This window comes from Canis aureus, chromosome 29 (genome assembly GCF_053574225.1).
Source record: "Canis aureus isolate CA01 chromosome 29, VMU_Caureus_v.1.0, whole genome shotgun sequence".
NCBI classification, from domain to species: domain Eukaryota; kingdom Metazoa; phylum Chordata; class Mammalia; order Carnivora; family Canidae; genus Canis; species Canis aureus.
The window spans coordinates 37,662,218-37,677,146 of NC_135639.1; the positions used below are offsets into that span (position 1 = coordinate 37,662,218).

The 14,929-nt window shown below is 48.1% G+C and overlaps 2 protein-coding genes across 12 annotated transcripts in view; one reads left to right on the forward strand and one right to left on the reverse strand.

The window, feature by feature from the left end:
• Window positions 1-14,929, reverse strand: part of RASGEF1A (RasGEF domain family member 1A) — a 216,018-nt gene that overhangs the window by 170,246 nt on the left and 30,843 nt on the right. For 3 of the 5 annotated variants that reach the window (XM_077878491.1, XM_077878496.1, XM_077878493.1), the window contains exons 1-2: window positions 4,262-4,854; window positions 1,025-1,084 (exon numbers count right to left, since the gene is read on the reverse strand). The gene's annotated coding sequence lies outside the window, so the exon portion shown is untranslated. Of the gene's footprint in view, window positions 1-1,024; window positions 1,085-4,261; window positions 4,855-14,929 lie in introns of those variants that run through there. The other 2 variants (XM_077878495.1, XM_077878494.1) reach the window with 2 other exon arrangements.
• On the forward strand, window positions 4,384-13,761 carry FXYD4 (FXYD domain containing ion transport regulator 4). Of its 7 annotated transcripts, none has more exons than XR_013368265.1 (9): window positions 4,403-5,514; window positions 5,643-5,704; window positions 11,163-11,222; window positions 11,989-12,021; window positions 12,162-12,185; window positions 12,826-12,900; window positions 12,999-13,260; window positions 13,355-13,392; window positions 13,590-13,761. XR_013368265.1 is itself a non-coding variant. In XM_077878515.1 (9 exons), the coding sequence occupies exons 1-9, from the start codon at window positions 5,468-5,470 to the stop codon at window positions 13,607-13,609; spliced, it is 396 nt and encodes a 131-aa protein (XP_077734641.1). In that variant the 5' UTR covers window positions 4,435-5,467; the 3' UTR covers window positions 13,610-13,761. The 7 variants fall into 7 exon arrangements, 2 of the variants coding, with proteins under 2 accessions (XP_077734642.1, XP_077734641.1); XM_077878515.1 differs by having other exon boundaries at window positions 4,435-5,514; window positions 12,999-13,035; XM_077878516.1 differs by lacking the exon at window positions 12,826-12,900 and having other exon boundaries at window positions 4,384-5,514; window positions 12,999-13,035.

Sequence of the window (14,929 nt, forward strand, 5' to 3'; positions counted from 1 at the left end):
GCTTCTCCCTCTCTCTCTCCTTCTACCCCTCCCCTGCTCGTGCACTCTCTCTCTCTCTCTCTCAAATAATAAATAAAAATCTTTGAAAGAAGAGTGTAGGTTAATCACTCTATAGAAGGCTCAGTTATCTTCCCTTCTTTCTCATAGAAATTATTCTAATTTTACATATTCTAACTTAAAATATTGAAAATCACTATCATATGAAGTAGTGGCTATGATTATGCAGTTAATATTACCAGTAAAGTTAATATTTTGACAGGCAATTAATTTTAAAATTTGTTATATTAAAATTTTTGTTGTCAGCTTTTAAAATTTGTGATTGCTTTGCTTTGTCATTATAAACAAATATAAGGGATCCCTGGGTGGCTCAGTGGTTTAGTGCCTGCCTTTGGCCCAGGGTGTGATCCTGGAGTCCGGGGACTGAGTCCCACGTCGGGCTTCCTGCATGGAGCCTGCTTCTCTCTCTGCCTGTGTCTCTGCCTCTCTCACTCTGTGTCTCTCATGAATAAATAAATAAAATATTTTAAAAAATAAAAATAAAAAATAAACAAATATAAACCTTCAGGGCTGCCTGGCTGGTTCAATCTTTCTTTTTTTTTTTTTTTTTTTTGGTTCAGTCTTTCGAGTGTATCACTCGCTCTCAGGGTCGTAGGTTTGAGCCCCACCTTGGGTATATAGATTAATTTAAAAATAATATATATCACACAAACATTATGCTCATAATTTTGCATTCTCTTCCTAGAGAGAACTGGCATTGCGCGGCTTCAGCTTCCACTTCCGGGATCTGCCCATGGGGGTCTTCTGGGGCAGGTGTGTTTATTCTCTGAGTGACATACCTGGGGCATCACCGCTGGGCACCAGGTTCACACAATTTCAATTTTCATAAGTAATATTGTTTTTTAAGACAGGTGTACCCCTTTTGAAATGGAACTGAGATCTGTGTACCCCACTGTGCTCAGACCTAGAAGCCCAGAAGGTCTCAGTCCTGTGGAGGAAAGAGTAGACTATAGCAAACTCCACCCACCTCTAGCAGCAAAACTGGTTCTCCAAGGGTGTGTGGTGGAGGGAATGGCTTCAGCTCTCGCTGTGGAAAATCCCAATGTTGATCATTAGACGTTAATACATTAATATTTTACCAGTTTCTTAAGAACTTAAGGTAAGTATACACCAACCTACAAGGCATTTTAATTTTACATTACAAGAAAAAGTTAACACTGCTACTCAATTTTTACAATATGATTTATTTCCCATTGTTTACTAAACTTCAGTTTCTCAATAGTTCTTTTTAGTTTGGTAAACATTGCTTGGAGGAACTTGTTATTCTCTTTTGTAATCTGATTGGAGTAGAATATAACACTAACTCCCTTTGTCTACTAGTAAAACTGCATAACAAATGACAGTAAAATGTTGCAGGGTTTTTAAATTAGCTAATGCAGTGGAGACAACAAAGACTTTGTCCAGCTTTGATTGTATTTGCATTCAGATTTCAAGCGGCCACAAATTCAATGCATTCTTTAACTTCACAGACAAGCTTCTGGAAACTACTGACATTCAGAGTCAACATTCTGTGCTATCACAAAACTAAAGTCAGCTCCAATGCAGAATCTTTCCAATCAGTGCATTTGGTCTCTTGAACCACCATTTTTAGTCTTTTGATTTTCAACAGTGCCAGTAAAAACATTCTTTTATTCTATGACTGACAATAACTAATTTTCCTTGTAAGACACTTATTATAACTAACTTACATAAAAATATAGATTGTCTAAAAAAATAGCAGAGCAAATTTTTAAAGATCTTATTTATTGGCTTTATTAAATGATTCATGAATCTGGCAACATCCCATCTAGCAGATAGAAAGGAGCTCTGAGGCACTGCACAAAATGAAAGACTTTATAGGCAAAAGGGAGTGGGAACAAAGAAGTTATACTAGCAAAAAGTGGATTGTCTGTGGTAAGGTCACTTTCCTTTAGGAGACGGCAGGGGTCTATCAGCCAGATTACCCCTTTAGTGATGATCAGGTAGTTCCTGATTGACTGGTTTAAGATTCCATTTTGGAAAAGGTCAAAACTGTAATTAGATTAAGTCTAAGTTTGGTGATGTGGGGCATAGCATGAGTGACTCCATTGAAGGGCCTGTTGTCTTGTTTTAACAAGATAAACAGACTTGATAGACATTTCTTGGAATCAGAGCCACTGGCTCTAGATTAAAAAACCCTTTTTGTAAATTATGCTCTAATCTAAAATCTGGGTATATGTTTGACTTCACTGGCTCAATTTAACCAGAAAAAAAAGAACAGCAAAGGGCAATTTGTGGCATACAAATATTTTGAACCTATGTTTCTTTTTTTTTTTTTTTAAGATTTTATTTTACAGAGAGAGAGAGAGAAAGCACAAGCAGGGGGAGAGGAAGGCAGAGAAAGAGGGAGAAGCAGGCTCTCCATGGAGCAGGGACCCCAACACAGGACTTGATCCCAGGACCCTGGGATCATGACTGAGCCTAAGGCAGACGCTTAACTCACTGAGCCACCCAGGCACCCCTAAAACTATATTTCTATCACTGACCAATTCTGACCTCCCAGTCTAAGAAAGCGATCTCTCTCCTCCATCATTCTCTAGGTCTCAGTGCTTTATGTGTCTTCAGTGCACCTATCAATCAATACTTGAAATATTGTACCATCTATTTCTTTTTCCAACTCATTGTCCTCACCATGATGGAGCTTTGCATTGCCTGGTTCAGAATCCCCAGTTCCTAGAACTGGGGTGAGATTCAAAATGTGTGTTGAATTATTAAATAGATAACAGGTTAATTATATTAGAATGAAAATACTTTGAAAAGTTGTAAAATCAAATTGTAACTTATTTTATCATTTCTTTTTGTTTCTTTTTTTTTTTTTAGTAAGTAAACTCTACTATCAAGATTTTCATGCTCTGGGATGCCTGGGTGGCTCAGCAGTTGAGCGTCTGCCTTTGGCTCAGGGTGTGATCCCATAATTCTGGGATCAAGTCCCACATTGGTCTCCGTGCGAGGAGCCCACTTCTCCCTCTGCCTATGTCCCTGCCTTCTCTCTGTGTCTCTCATGAATAAAATAAAATCTTCTTTAAAAAAAATTTAAAAAGAGTCTCATGCTCTAACAACTGAGCCAGCCAGGAACCACTATAACTTATTTTAAAAAGCATGGCACATGTAGTACATATATAGTGATTGGCACTAGGGTGAAAATTTCACTAGGGTGAAAAATTTGACAATTGGCACCCTAGTGAAAATAAAAAATACACTTACTGATTCAAAATATCTAGGGGTACCCAGCTGGCTCAGCCTGTAAAATATTTGACTCTTGATCTTGAGATTGACAGTTCAAGCGCCACATTGGGCTTGGAGTTTACTTTTAGAATAAATAGGGACACCTAGGTGGCTCAGCAGTTGAGCATCTGCCTTCAGCTCGGGTCGTGATTTCAGGGTCCTGGGATCAAGTCTCACATGAGGCTCCCTGTGGGGAGTCTGCTACTCCCTATGCTTATGCCTCTGCCTCTCTCTGTGTGTCTCTTATGAATAAATAAAATCTTTAAAATATATAAAAATAAATAAATAAATAAATAAATAAATAAATAAATAAATAAATAAATAAATAAATAAATAAATAAAAAAGAAAGAAATTGGGGTGTCTAGCTGGCTCAGTTGGTAGAGAATGCCAAAAAATAAAACTCTTGATTTCAGGGTTGTGAGTTCGAGCTGAACAGTAGGTATAGAAATTATATGTTGTGACAATGGGAAGATTTTTTTTTTAAGGATTTTATTTATTTATTCATGAGAGCGAGGGAAAGGCAGAGACATAAGCAGGCTCCATGCAGGGAACCCGATGTGGGACTCCATCCTGGGACTCCAGGATCATGCTCTGAGCCTAAGGCAGATGCCCAACCACTGAGCCACCCAGGCCTCCCAAGTTTGTTTGTTTTTTTTTGTTTTTTTTTTTTAAGATTTTATTTGAGAGACAGCAGGAAGGTGGGGCAGGAGAGAGAGAAGCAGGTTCCCGGCTGAGCAGGGAGTCCGACAAGGGGCTCCAGGGGGCTCCGATCCCAGGACTCCGGGGTCATGACCTGACCCGAAGGCAGACACTTAACTGCGTAGGCTCTTCACCCAAAGTGGAGCTCGAACTCACAACTCCAATATCAAGAGTCCTATGTTCTACCGACTTAGCCAGCCAGGCACTTGGGAAGGTAGTTAGCTTAGTTTAGTTATTGGTAACTTGTTGAGTGTCAAGTACCCCTAGGAAGTGAAGAGGAGGTGCGTCCACGAGATCCTGATCACAAGATGGAGGGCTTGAGAAATCTGGTGGACGAGACACCTAGAGTGGTTGGACAAGGATGCTAAGGGGCTTGTGGGTGGGGGGAAGCATTACTGAATCTAACAGAAGCAGAATGACAGTCGCTGAGAAGTGACGTCGCCCGGCCTCCGTTCGGTGGACCGTTTCCGCCTCTCCTTTCACACGGGTCTGCAGCCTCCCCAAGTCCAAGGTCCCCTGCCGGCTTCCTGGCCTCACTCCATGCAGCTCGCCGCCTCCCGCCCGTCCCTCAGGCCGCCCTGCTCTCGTCTTCCTCCTTCCTGGCCTGCTCCGGACTCAGCAACTGGGCTGTCCCTTCAGCCTTAGCTATTCCTCACGGCCTCTAGGGTCCCAGCTGCCGAAGACCACGACTTCCGGAAGACCGTGACAATCGCGGGGCACGAACGGACGAACGGACGGACAAAGACTCCGGCAAGACCCCGCGCGCGTCGCGACCCCTCCACGGCGACGAGACGGCCGAGCGGCTGCGCGCGCCTAAGAGGACGGCGGCGGGAGGAGCGCGCGGGTGCAGCGGCGCAGCCAATCCACGCGGGGACGGAGGACGGAAGAGCCCCGCCCCCGCCACCTGGGCCGTCGCCTCCCGGGCGGCTTCACCCGCGGCCCCGCCTCGGCGGCCATCTCAGTGCTGACTGGCTGGAAGCCACACGATTCTATTTCAATTGGCTGCCGTTCGGTCCTTTGCGCGAAGGGGGAGGGCGGTAATGGAGGGCCTCCTGCACCGGGCCTCGGAGAGGTCGGGGAGCAGCTTCTGGAGGTCGGAGTCCGCCAAAGATAGCCCAGCGTCAGCCGGTGAGAGCCCGGCTCCTGCTCTGCCGTGCCGAGGGGAGGCTGCCGCGGAGATCCCTATATCCCACCCCCTTCGGGGGACCCCGCCCCCGCTTCGTGCCCGGATCCCGTCTTCCGGATGGCCCTTGGGATCCGCAGCCTTCCTGAGGCGCGAGAGTCGGCCAAGGCCTAGAAGAGCCCTCAGAGGGCCGCCCTCGCACCCTGACAGCCGCTAACCGCCTCGCGCAGGCTGCATCTCTTCCTGCCCGACCTTCGTCCCCCAACCCCCATCCTCAAAGGGAGTGAGCCCCAGATCTGGGGGCCCAGACTAGCCCTCAACACACATGGGGGGACCTGACAAAAATGCAGAAAGAAGAGCAGCGAGACCCCTGGGAGAGGCGGCCCAGGAGGTGGGTCCGGGTGGGATCTCAGTATGTATTTCTCATAGGGATCAAACATCGGAGACAACTGGGAAAAGCCTCAGAGGAGAGAGATAACCTCTCCCCTCACGATTGGGGTCTTCTCCCCCCTCTACCAGACCCCCTCAAAACAGACAATCCCAGCCTTCTGCTGATACTGATATTCAGTCCATCTTGGAAGGTGAGAAAAAAAAAAAAAAATGCTCCCACAACGTGCCAGGCAAGATGCTAGTCACTTCTCTTTTATTTCTGGTCGATCTTAGAAATAATTCCTGTTTTATTGCCTTTCCTCAGGGAAGTTCATGGCTTTGAGGATGCATCTCTGTTTTCCACAGAGCAATAGTTGGTGCTTGCAGAAGAGGGAAGATCACAGTTTGAGAGTGTGAGGAGGTGGGGCAGATTGACATGAGCAGAGGCAGGATCCTGAGCGTCAGTGCTGATTTTCAGGCCGCCACTCTGGGCAACAGACTTCCCTCCTTCTACACGAGGTCCTTTGTATACCTTGCAACACTGACTCCAGAAGGGGAAGAAGGACTTTAGAACTGGATCTTGCAGTTTTCTCTCTCTCAACTCTTAATACCTCCCAGCTGTCATCTGCACCCACCCTTCTAAGTCTGGCTCTCCATCACCCACTCTTCCCAGCCTTCCACCACCCCAAGGTTTGATTTCCCTGTAAGCCTCAGTGCCTCTTACCCAGCTCTCCATTTGGTAGATAAGAAATCAGACCCAAATAGATGGCTCCAGAGATTCTGATGAGGAATGCATGTCCAAGAAGCAGGGCTATGACCAGCCCTACTTGAAAGTGATTTCCTGAAAACAGTTCACTGCCAGGCCAGCCTCTCAGGTATTATACTTTGAGAGAGCTGTTGTTCATCCTGAACACTGCTAATGAATGAACGGACAATTTAGTGAACACTTCTTAATATGCAAAACTTCTAAAGGTTTCAACACCCACTTTCATGACCATTTATAAGTACTGGTTTTATTTTTATTTTTTTTAATTTTTTTTATTTATTTATTTATGATAGGCACACAGTGAGAGAGAGAGAGGCAGAGACACAGGCAGAGGGAGAAGCAGGCTCCATGCACCGGGAGCCTGACGTGGGATTTGATCCTGGGTCTCCAGGATCGCGCCCTGGACCAAAGGCAGGCGCTAAACCGCTGCGCCACCCAGGGATCCCTGGTTTTATTTTTTAAGATTTTATTGATCTACTCATGAGAGAGTGAGAGAGACACAGACACATAGGCAGAGGGAGAAGCAGGCTCTCCCGCAAGGAGCCCAATGTGGGACTCAGTCCCAGACCCCTGGATCATGTCCTGAGCCAAAGATAGACGCTCAACCTCTGAGCCACCCAGGTGTCCCAATAAGTACTGCTTTTAATATCTAAGAAGATAAATTCATTAACCTGGGAACTGACTTTGCACCACTTCCAGTGTAGAAGGCATTGCTGCCTGCCACTGAGGGAATGGCCAGCCTTTGAGGCCCCCCAGAGGGGCAGATGCACTATTCAGCCATGGTGCGCCTACACCTACAGCCAGTTTTGGCAAAATGAAGAAATGAGGTAGTGACTTACCGTTGTGCTTGCAGAAGTCACACACAGGTAGCTCGGCTCCCTCTCCCTGATTTTGCCTCTGGCTCAACCTATCCCCCTACCTTGGACCAGTGTCAATACCACCAGACTCAGGTGAAGTTTTCTTTCTACCTGTCTTTTTTTCTTTTTTTTTTTTTTAAGATTTTGTTTATTTATCTATTTATTTGATGGGGCACCTCGGTGGCTCAGTCAGTTAAGCGTCTGCCTTTGGCTCAGGTCATGATCCTGGGATCAAGCCCCCCATTGTGCTCCCTGCTCAGCAGGGAGTCTGCTTCTCCCTCTCCCCCTGCTCACGCTCAATCTCTCATTCACTCTTTCTCTCAAATAAATAAAATCTTTATTTTAAAAAAATTATATATATTTATTTGAGAGAGAGCGCAAGTGGAGTGAGGGGCAGAGGGAGAGGGAGAAGAAGACTCCCCGCTGAGCTGGAAGCCCAATGCAGGGCTCAATCCCAGGGCCCTGGGATCATGACCTGAGTTGAAGGCAGCTGCCCAACCAGCTGAGCCACCCAGTTGCCCCTTCTTTCTACCTATCTATTAAAGATGATACTATCTCATGGTGCCAGGGCTAGGAGTGGAGGATCCCTGAAGAGGGCAGAAGCTGCAGGGCAGAGCAAAGACACTAGGGCCTTCTGGAGAAATGGACCTAAGGTCCTTTTTATACTTCCTTTCTCTTCTCTGGAATGTGCTTTCTCCATGGGGGGCTCTCTACCAATGACCCCCTTTCTCTTATATTGCAGATTTCTTTGTGTGTATATCAGGACCATTCCCAGCTACAGTTACAGGGAACTGAGCAGCATAATCAGATGTCACAATCACCACAAACCTTCAGAGTAGGCTCGGTCATGGTTCCTACTTTATGGATGAATAATTAGGCAGAAAGGCTGAATTAGTTGCTCGGGTGCACATAGCAAGTAACTAACAGAGCCTGGATTTGACTTCAAAGTATATGCAATTAATGGTTCTTCTGGATCTCAAGGTTAACAAACTTTCCTCACACCAGGTCTGGGAGGCACTCATTCCACAAATACATATTGAGGGCTGACCACAGAGCAGCTCCATGCTCCTGCAGAACCTACACCAGAAACCTCAGAGGTCAGTCCTATCATTATTCCATTTTAGAGAAGGAACGGACGCTCCAGATGATGAAGGAGCTACCTGAGCTTACCCAGTGAGCAAATGGCAGGCTGTGCTTCAACTCTAGCTCTTCCTGGCCCCAGAGCCCCTGGGTTTGAACTCCACAGAAACTGAATCCTTTTTTTTTTTTTTAATTTTATTTATTTATTCATGAGAGACACAGAGAGGCAGAGACACAGGCAGAGGGAGAAGCAGGCTCCCCACAGGGAGCCCTATGTGGGGACTCAATCCCAGGACCCTAGGATCACGCCCTGAGCCAAAGGGAGACAGACGCTCAAACACTGAACCATCCAGGCATCCCAGAAACTGAATCTTGAAGGCAGGGAGCACCATGGAAGGTTTTCATGAGAAGGTGAACATATTCACACTAGGAATATCCTCCCCCTTCCTACTCACCCTTTCTCCTCACCCTGCCTTTCAGGGCTTTGTTTTCCCTCCCTGATCCCCAGCACTGGGAGCGTCTGGTGGCTTCCTGTCTTCATTGACTCAACAATTCAATTAAAATCTATTTATTGGTGTCCAGGAATAAAGAGAGGCCTTTGGGAATAAGAGAGGCAACAGTCCTGCCTTCAGCTGATCACCATCCAGTGGCAAAAGCAGTGAACACAGGAATTGGGGAAGAAGGAGAGGCCTGGGGTCATCCAGACCCAGGGGCACAGGCTAAAAGCATGTGGTGGAGGGAGGGATGAAAGGGGAGTTTGGCCAGAAGCACATAAGGCAGATATGGGGGTCCACAGAGGGAAGCAGCCCACTATTTAGCCTGGAGTTGCAGTCGTCCTCCTGGCACTACCCCTCCCCTGACACTGTGGAGCAGGCAGGAAACCAGGGTCTGGGCCAGGGTGGTTTCTAATCCCAGCTATCAGTTTCCCTAGGCTAAGTGGGTGTCTGGGACTCATCAGAGGGTGGGCAGCCCTGAAGGGTGCCATCAGCCCCAGCCCTCCCCCTCAAACACCCAGTCCAAGGAAAAACAATGGGACCACTGAGCAAATGGAGCCTCAGCACCAGTCCCTGACTCCTAATCAACTCAGGTGTCCCCAGGATACCTCACACAGAAGTCCTGGAACCCCCACTGCTGGCACAATAACCCAGAAACATCCTGTCCCCTTCCAGCACCCCTCTGGACCCCTCTTTTAGGATCTAGGTGAGCTGAAGAAGCTGAAAGTCCATCTTCTCTAGAGAAATGTCTGAGGCCCAGCCCGGCCCTCTCCCACCACCTCTCCCACCACCTCTGATGGCCCTGGGGCCTCCAGGAGCTCAGCACTGGGTGTGGTAGGGCAAGCTGTCTCAAGAGCACAGTGTGGGGGAGGAGGCGGGGAGAGAAGGAGCTACAGGAATCTTAAGGAATCTGACCAGTTCCCTCCTGTCTGCCCGTATTGTTGCCCTGGGCGGAGCTGCTGGGTTTAAAGAGCTGGAACCCACCTGAGTTGAATCCAGCCCCAGCAGCCTTTCCAGATCTTCGCTCTGCTCTCAGGTGAGTGTCTTCTAGGACTTCAGGGCTGCTAAGCAGAAGGGTGACAGAAGAAGAGTGAGGGTGGAGGGGTTACCAGTCTGAGGAAGAGGTGGCGGGTGCCCAGGTATTCTCAGTAACAGGATGCATGTTTGAGGTGTTTGATGGTTGGAGGCCACTTGCTCTGTGACCACTATCATACAGACAGTGGGTTAGGGGCGGGAGGAAACAGGAACCAGTCTTTGGCTAAAGAATATATAAAGTGGAGTTGCAACCCCCATGACTCAGGAATCCTAGGGTGGTGAGAGGGGATGAGTCTAAAGGAGGCCTGCTTCGGAGACTGCTAAAAGCCGATAAACTCTCACATTCAGAAGCTGCATATTACTAGTCCCTCCCATCTAGGGCAAAAGGACCCATGTATGTATATAACTACCTATCAAATTTGCCTTATTAAGTCATTCATGAATCAGCATCCCATTTAGCAAATAGAGGGCTATGTATTTATTTATTGTAACACATTTCATTACTTAGTATGTGCCTGGCATTATACTTAGGCTTCACATATAGTAATTCATTTAATTCAATCATAACCTTATGCAGTTGCTATTAATTTTCCTTGTTTTACAGGACACTGAAGCACCGAGAGGTTAAGTAACCCACTGAGTCACACAGCTGTTAGGTGGTTTTGAGGGGATTAGAGTTCCAGCCCCTTGGGCCCAGTAGATAATAGGGGCTTTAGTTTGCAACAGCTGATAATCCCTAAATTTGCTTGTAGCGAACAACATGCAGAGAGCTGGAAGGGGTCTTATCTCAAGGAAGCAGCCACTAGAAACTCGTGGGATAGTTCCCACCCCAAGGAAAAAGAAAGAAGCAATGTTCCTTCCACCCACCAGGCAGTTTCTTGCTATGGAATTTGGGGCTGCCCAAAGTAGGATCCCTGGCTGGGGCTGGGATGGGAGGCTCTCACATGCTCCCGCTACCACCTTTCCCCTGCTCAGCTGCTGGTTACTCTGCTGCACAGCCCTGGATACCCTGGCCCTTTGCAGAGACTATCTTGGAATTCATCCTGATACTGCCCGGGGCCCAGACCTTTGGGAACAATAGCTCAGGGTACCTTAGCCTTTTGACTGGGGGTTAGGAACCAAAGGCTGAGTTAGAAGAGTAGCCCTGCTCCTCTGCCCTAGGGTCAGACATCTGATTAAAGACTTGAACAAAGACTTTAACAAATCACTTACTATGTGCAAGCAAGGTTCTAAGTACTTAACTAGTATTAACTCAATCCATGTAACTCTACTAGGCGTTTACTATTACCATCTCTAGATAAGGAAACAGAAATTAGTAACTTTCCCAAGACCACCTCATAAACCAAGTGCACCCTCAGGATCTGTGCCCTGGCTCTTTGCCCCAGAACCTGGGGCAGATCCCAGTTGTCTGATCCCAACCCGCCCTCCTCCCTTGCAGCCCCCCTCTGCAGCCATACCATGAAGAGAATGACGCAGGGCCTGCTCCTCACACTGGCAGGTGAGTCCTCCCAGAATGAACCTCCTGCCACTTACCCTCTCAACCAAGGCAGTGAAAACGAGGGCAGCATTTCCCAAAGGGGGTCTGATGTTGAACAAATGGATTTTCATCTAAACTGTCAATTTAGGGCAGCCCCCGTGGCACAGCGGTTTAGCGCCGCCTGCAGCCTGGGGTGTGATCCTGGAGACCCAGGATCGAGTCCCACATCGGGCTTCCTGCATGGAGCCTGCTTCTCCCTCTGCCTGTGTCTCTGCCTCTCTCTTCGCTCTCTCTGAATGAATAAATAAATAAATCTTTAAAAATAAAATAAACTGTCAATTTAAAGAGTGACACTAAGGAAATAATAGTGCAGGGAGGAAGTGGGTATTGCAAAAGTTGTCCTGAATAATTGAACTTTGGAAAACAGTAACCATCTGTTGGCGTAAAGAGAGAAGCATTCCCTATTCCCTGATAGGGCATTAGCCAGGGTCTGTGTAGGAAGCTTCTCAGAGAAGGGTAAAAAGATACCAATATACCATCCCATTTCAATGCAAGGAAGAATAGCTGGAAGCCCGAGAAATGGTGGGAAGATGGATTGGGGGTTGGCAGGGGGGCACAAAGGCTATGGTGAGAGGCAAAATTCCAGGGCTATTTAGAGCTGGGGAAGGTGTGAGGGTCCCCCGTCCCCCACCCAGGAGCCTGCTCTGGGCTGAGGACATGCCTGCTAATTCATTTTGAGACCAGTGTCCTGAATGAATACCCATTTCCCTCTGCTTCTCCCACCCAGGCCTGCCTGCCTTGGAAGCCAATGACTTGGTTGGTGAGTAGGACTCCAAACTGCCCTGCTCCTGCTACCCCACATTTTCCCTTTAAGACCCCACATCCTAAAAAAAAAAAAAAAAATCCTGCCTCCTGGTTCTGGTCCTTATTCTTTTTTATTTTCCTCCCCTTTTCCTGCAGATAAAGACAGTCCCTTCTACTATGGTAAGAGCTGATACCCCAATCCCCCACTCCTACCTTTGTCTTTCCTGGACCTCTTGGCTAGAGCTTGGTGAGGGCTGGGACTGGGGATTACAGAGTCAGCATGGTCTATGACAAGAGAGAGAGGCCAACATGCAACATGGTCTTTGGGAGAGCTTCATTCCAAAAGGAGGGAAGGTACCCATGAGACATTTAGGAAAATTTCTGGGGAAGGAGCTGGAGACTGTTGGGCCCCCAGGATATTATCTCCCCTAACATTCCTTCAGTTCTCTAACTTGCCAGAGCCCAGCACCAGCTACTTGTCGCCCTGCAGCCCCAGCAGCTTTCCTCTTCTGCCTGCCACCATCCTCCACAGACCCTGCACACCCTTCCTCTTCCCCTAGCCTCCTTGCAAATGCCACCTTTCAGAAAAGCCTGCCTTGATCAAAAAGCCTTTCAACTCCCTTCTTTATTCTGTGCTTTCCTGCTTATTTTTTCTTCATAGTGCTGTTCACAGCATTTAGTATACGGCGTTTCTGTTTACTGGCCTTTTTGGTTGCCTGAAATGTAAGCACATCTTCACAAGCAGATGATCACTAATATCTTTTGAATGAATGAGGGGGTTGGAGCCAGGCTGGTGCCAGCTCACTCTCTGCTCCCCCAGACTGGGAAAGCCTGCAGCTGGGCGGGATGATTTTTGGAGGGCTCCTGTGCATCGCTGGAATCTTGATAGCCCTGAGTGAGTGGTGGGGCTGGTAGGGTGGTGGGCACAAGGGGAGGGGTGTGATGGCCCAAGCTCCCCAGGTTCTCCACACTGACAATCTCATCCTCTCACAGGTGGAAAATGCAAATGCAAATACAATCAGAAGCACAGGTGAGATGGGGTAAGGGTGGGGAGCCCGGAAATTGTATGCCCCTGGAGCTGAGCACACCTATGTGGGGTAAAGTCCGGCAATTTAGCTAAAGAGGACAGCCTCTTGGCTACTCCCTGGGCTTGCAGTGGGATTTGTTATTCACAGATAATCAACCCTGAAGTGCCCCACATCAGGGAAAGCTAGAACCCTTAGTATTGTTTAAGGTGACAATGGAAGAATAGCAAGTACGTGTGCCCCCTGGGAGGGAACACCAGGCGTCATCTTCGGGGATAAGGACAGAAGGGCTGGGGATGCTAATTTGATGTGTTCCTTTCTCAGCCCCTTACCTGAGAAAGCCACTCCACTCATCACTCCAGGTGAGACCGGCTTCTTTGGCCTCTTTAAGAGACTTCCAGGCACTCAGGCAGGATGGCCGTAGTATTCAAGCCTTACTAAATACCATGCATAAGGCTGTCCTGAGCCAGCCCAGCCTTGGGGTTTCGGGAGGCTGAGGGGGTTGGTTGTCTTTGTAGTAACCATGTCTGTGAGGACCTGACCCCCATTCTCTCCTCAGGCTCTGCCAGTACCTGCTGAGCACAGGCACTCCTGGTACCATCTCCCATGCTGTTCCCTCCCTACTTGGCGGCCTTAGCCTCCATAATGGCCCTTCACTCCAAGAAAGGCTCCCTTCTGATCAGGAGGCTGTCCAAAGCTTATTTCTCTATTAAACTGTCTCATCTCCCCCCTCCAGTGGTCTTGTGACTTTCTGTGGGTCTGGGCAGGGACTCTGACATCTTGCTCAGGAATGCCCTGGCCCCTCAGTGGCTAGTGGGGAGGGGTTCCTGTGAATTGCTAATGCTTCTTGTGGCCACATGTCTGTCCTGAGGCCCACTCCCAGCATGCCCCCCACTTTGAAAACTTCTGGATAATTGATCTTCTGCAATTGTCTCATCCATGCACCGTGCAGGATACCTCAATATTATATCAAAGGACCTTACCATTTCCACACCTTGCCTAGAGGCCCTAGAAGTCCCAGTGAGCCAGGTACCCATGACATTTTCTCACCTAAAATGATCCCCAGGAGGGGATCCCACCCCAGGAGGGTGACTCCACTAAGATGCCACCTCACTTGGTGAATGCTCTATAGCTTTCACACAGCTCAGAAAATGAAGCAATTCTTTCATTAACCCACCCCAGTAAAACCCTATATAAACCTCAGACAAACCCATGGACTCTCTGTCCACCCCAAATAATATCCTGTAGGACCTTATGCACTATATCCCAAGAAACCCTGCATCTAGAACCAAAAGCCATCCATACAAATCTAGGTCCTGGTATGTCCAAAGTCCACTCCTGAAACACCTCACTTGAAAGGTCCCTACATGTACGGGGTGCAGCTGGGGAAATGCCTCTCCCACCTCGTCAGCCTGTCTATCCTGCAGCCTCATCCTTCATGCCAACTTCCATAGTCCAGGATGGAAGGAGCTAAGGTGCAGAGTCCAGCCCCTGATCCCTGCATTGACCCTGGATTAGAGGCAGGCTGAAGCAGCAGAGATCTGCCCTGTCTCTGCCAGATAGTGGTGCAGGGTCTGGGGTGCACCAGATCTGGGATGATGGGACAGCCATGTTGGTGCATCTTGGTGTTGCTTCAAGCCAGCTCTCTCTAATGGTGCACTTTTCCAAACCCTCCCTCCACTTCTCAGGGTGGTGCTGGGTCCTGTGGAAATTACAATGCGTCCTGGACTTCAGGCCCCTGACTTGTAGACCTGGGTTAGGAGGCCAGAGGAGGGGAGTCTGAAAGCTAACCCCGCCTCCTGGTTGCCAGGCCATCCCAGGCCCCTAGGTATAAAAATGAGATTCAGAGATCTCCTTAGGGCCCTTGAAACAGGACACATAGGAGATAGGGGTCGGGGA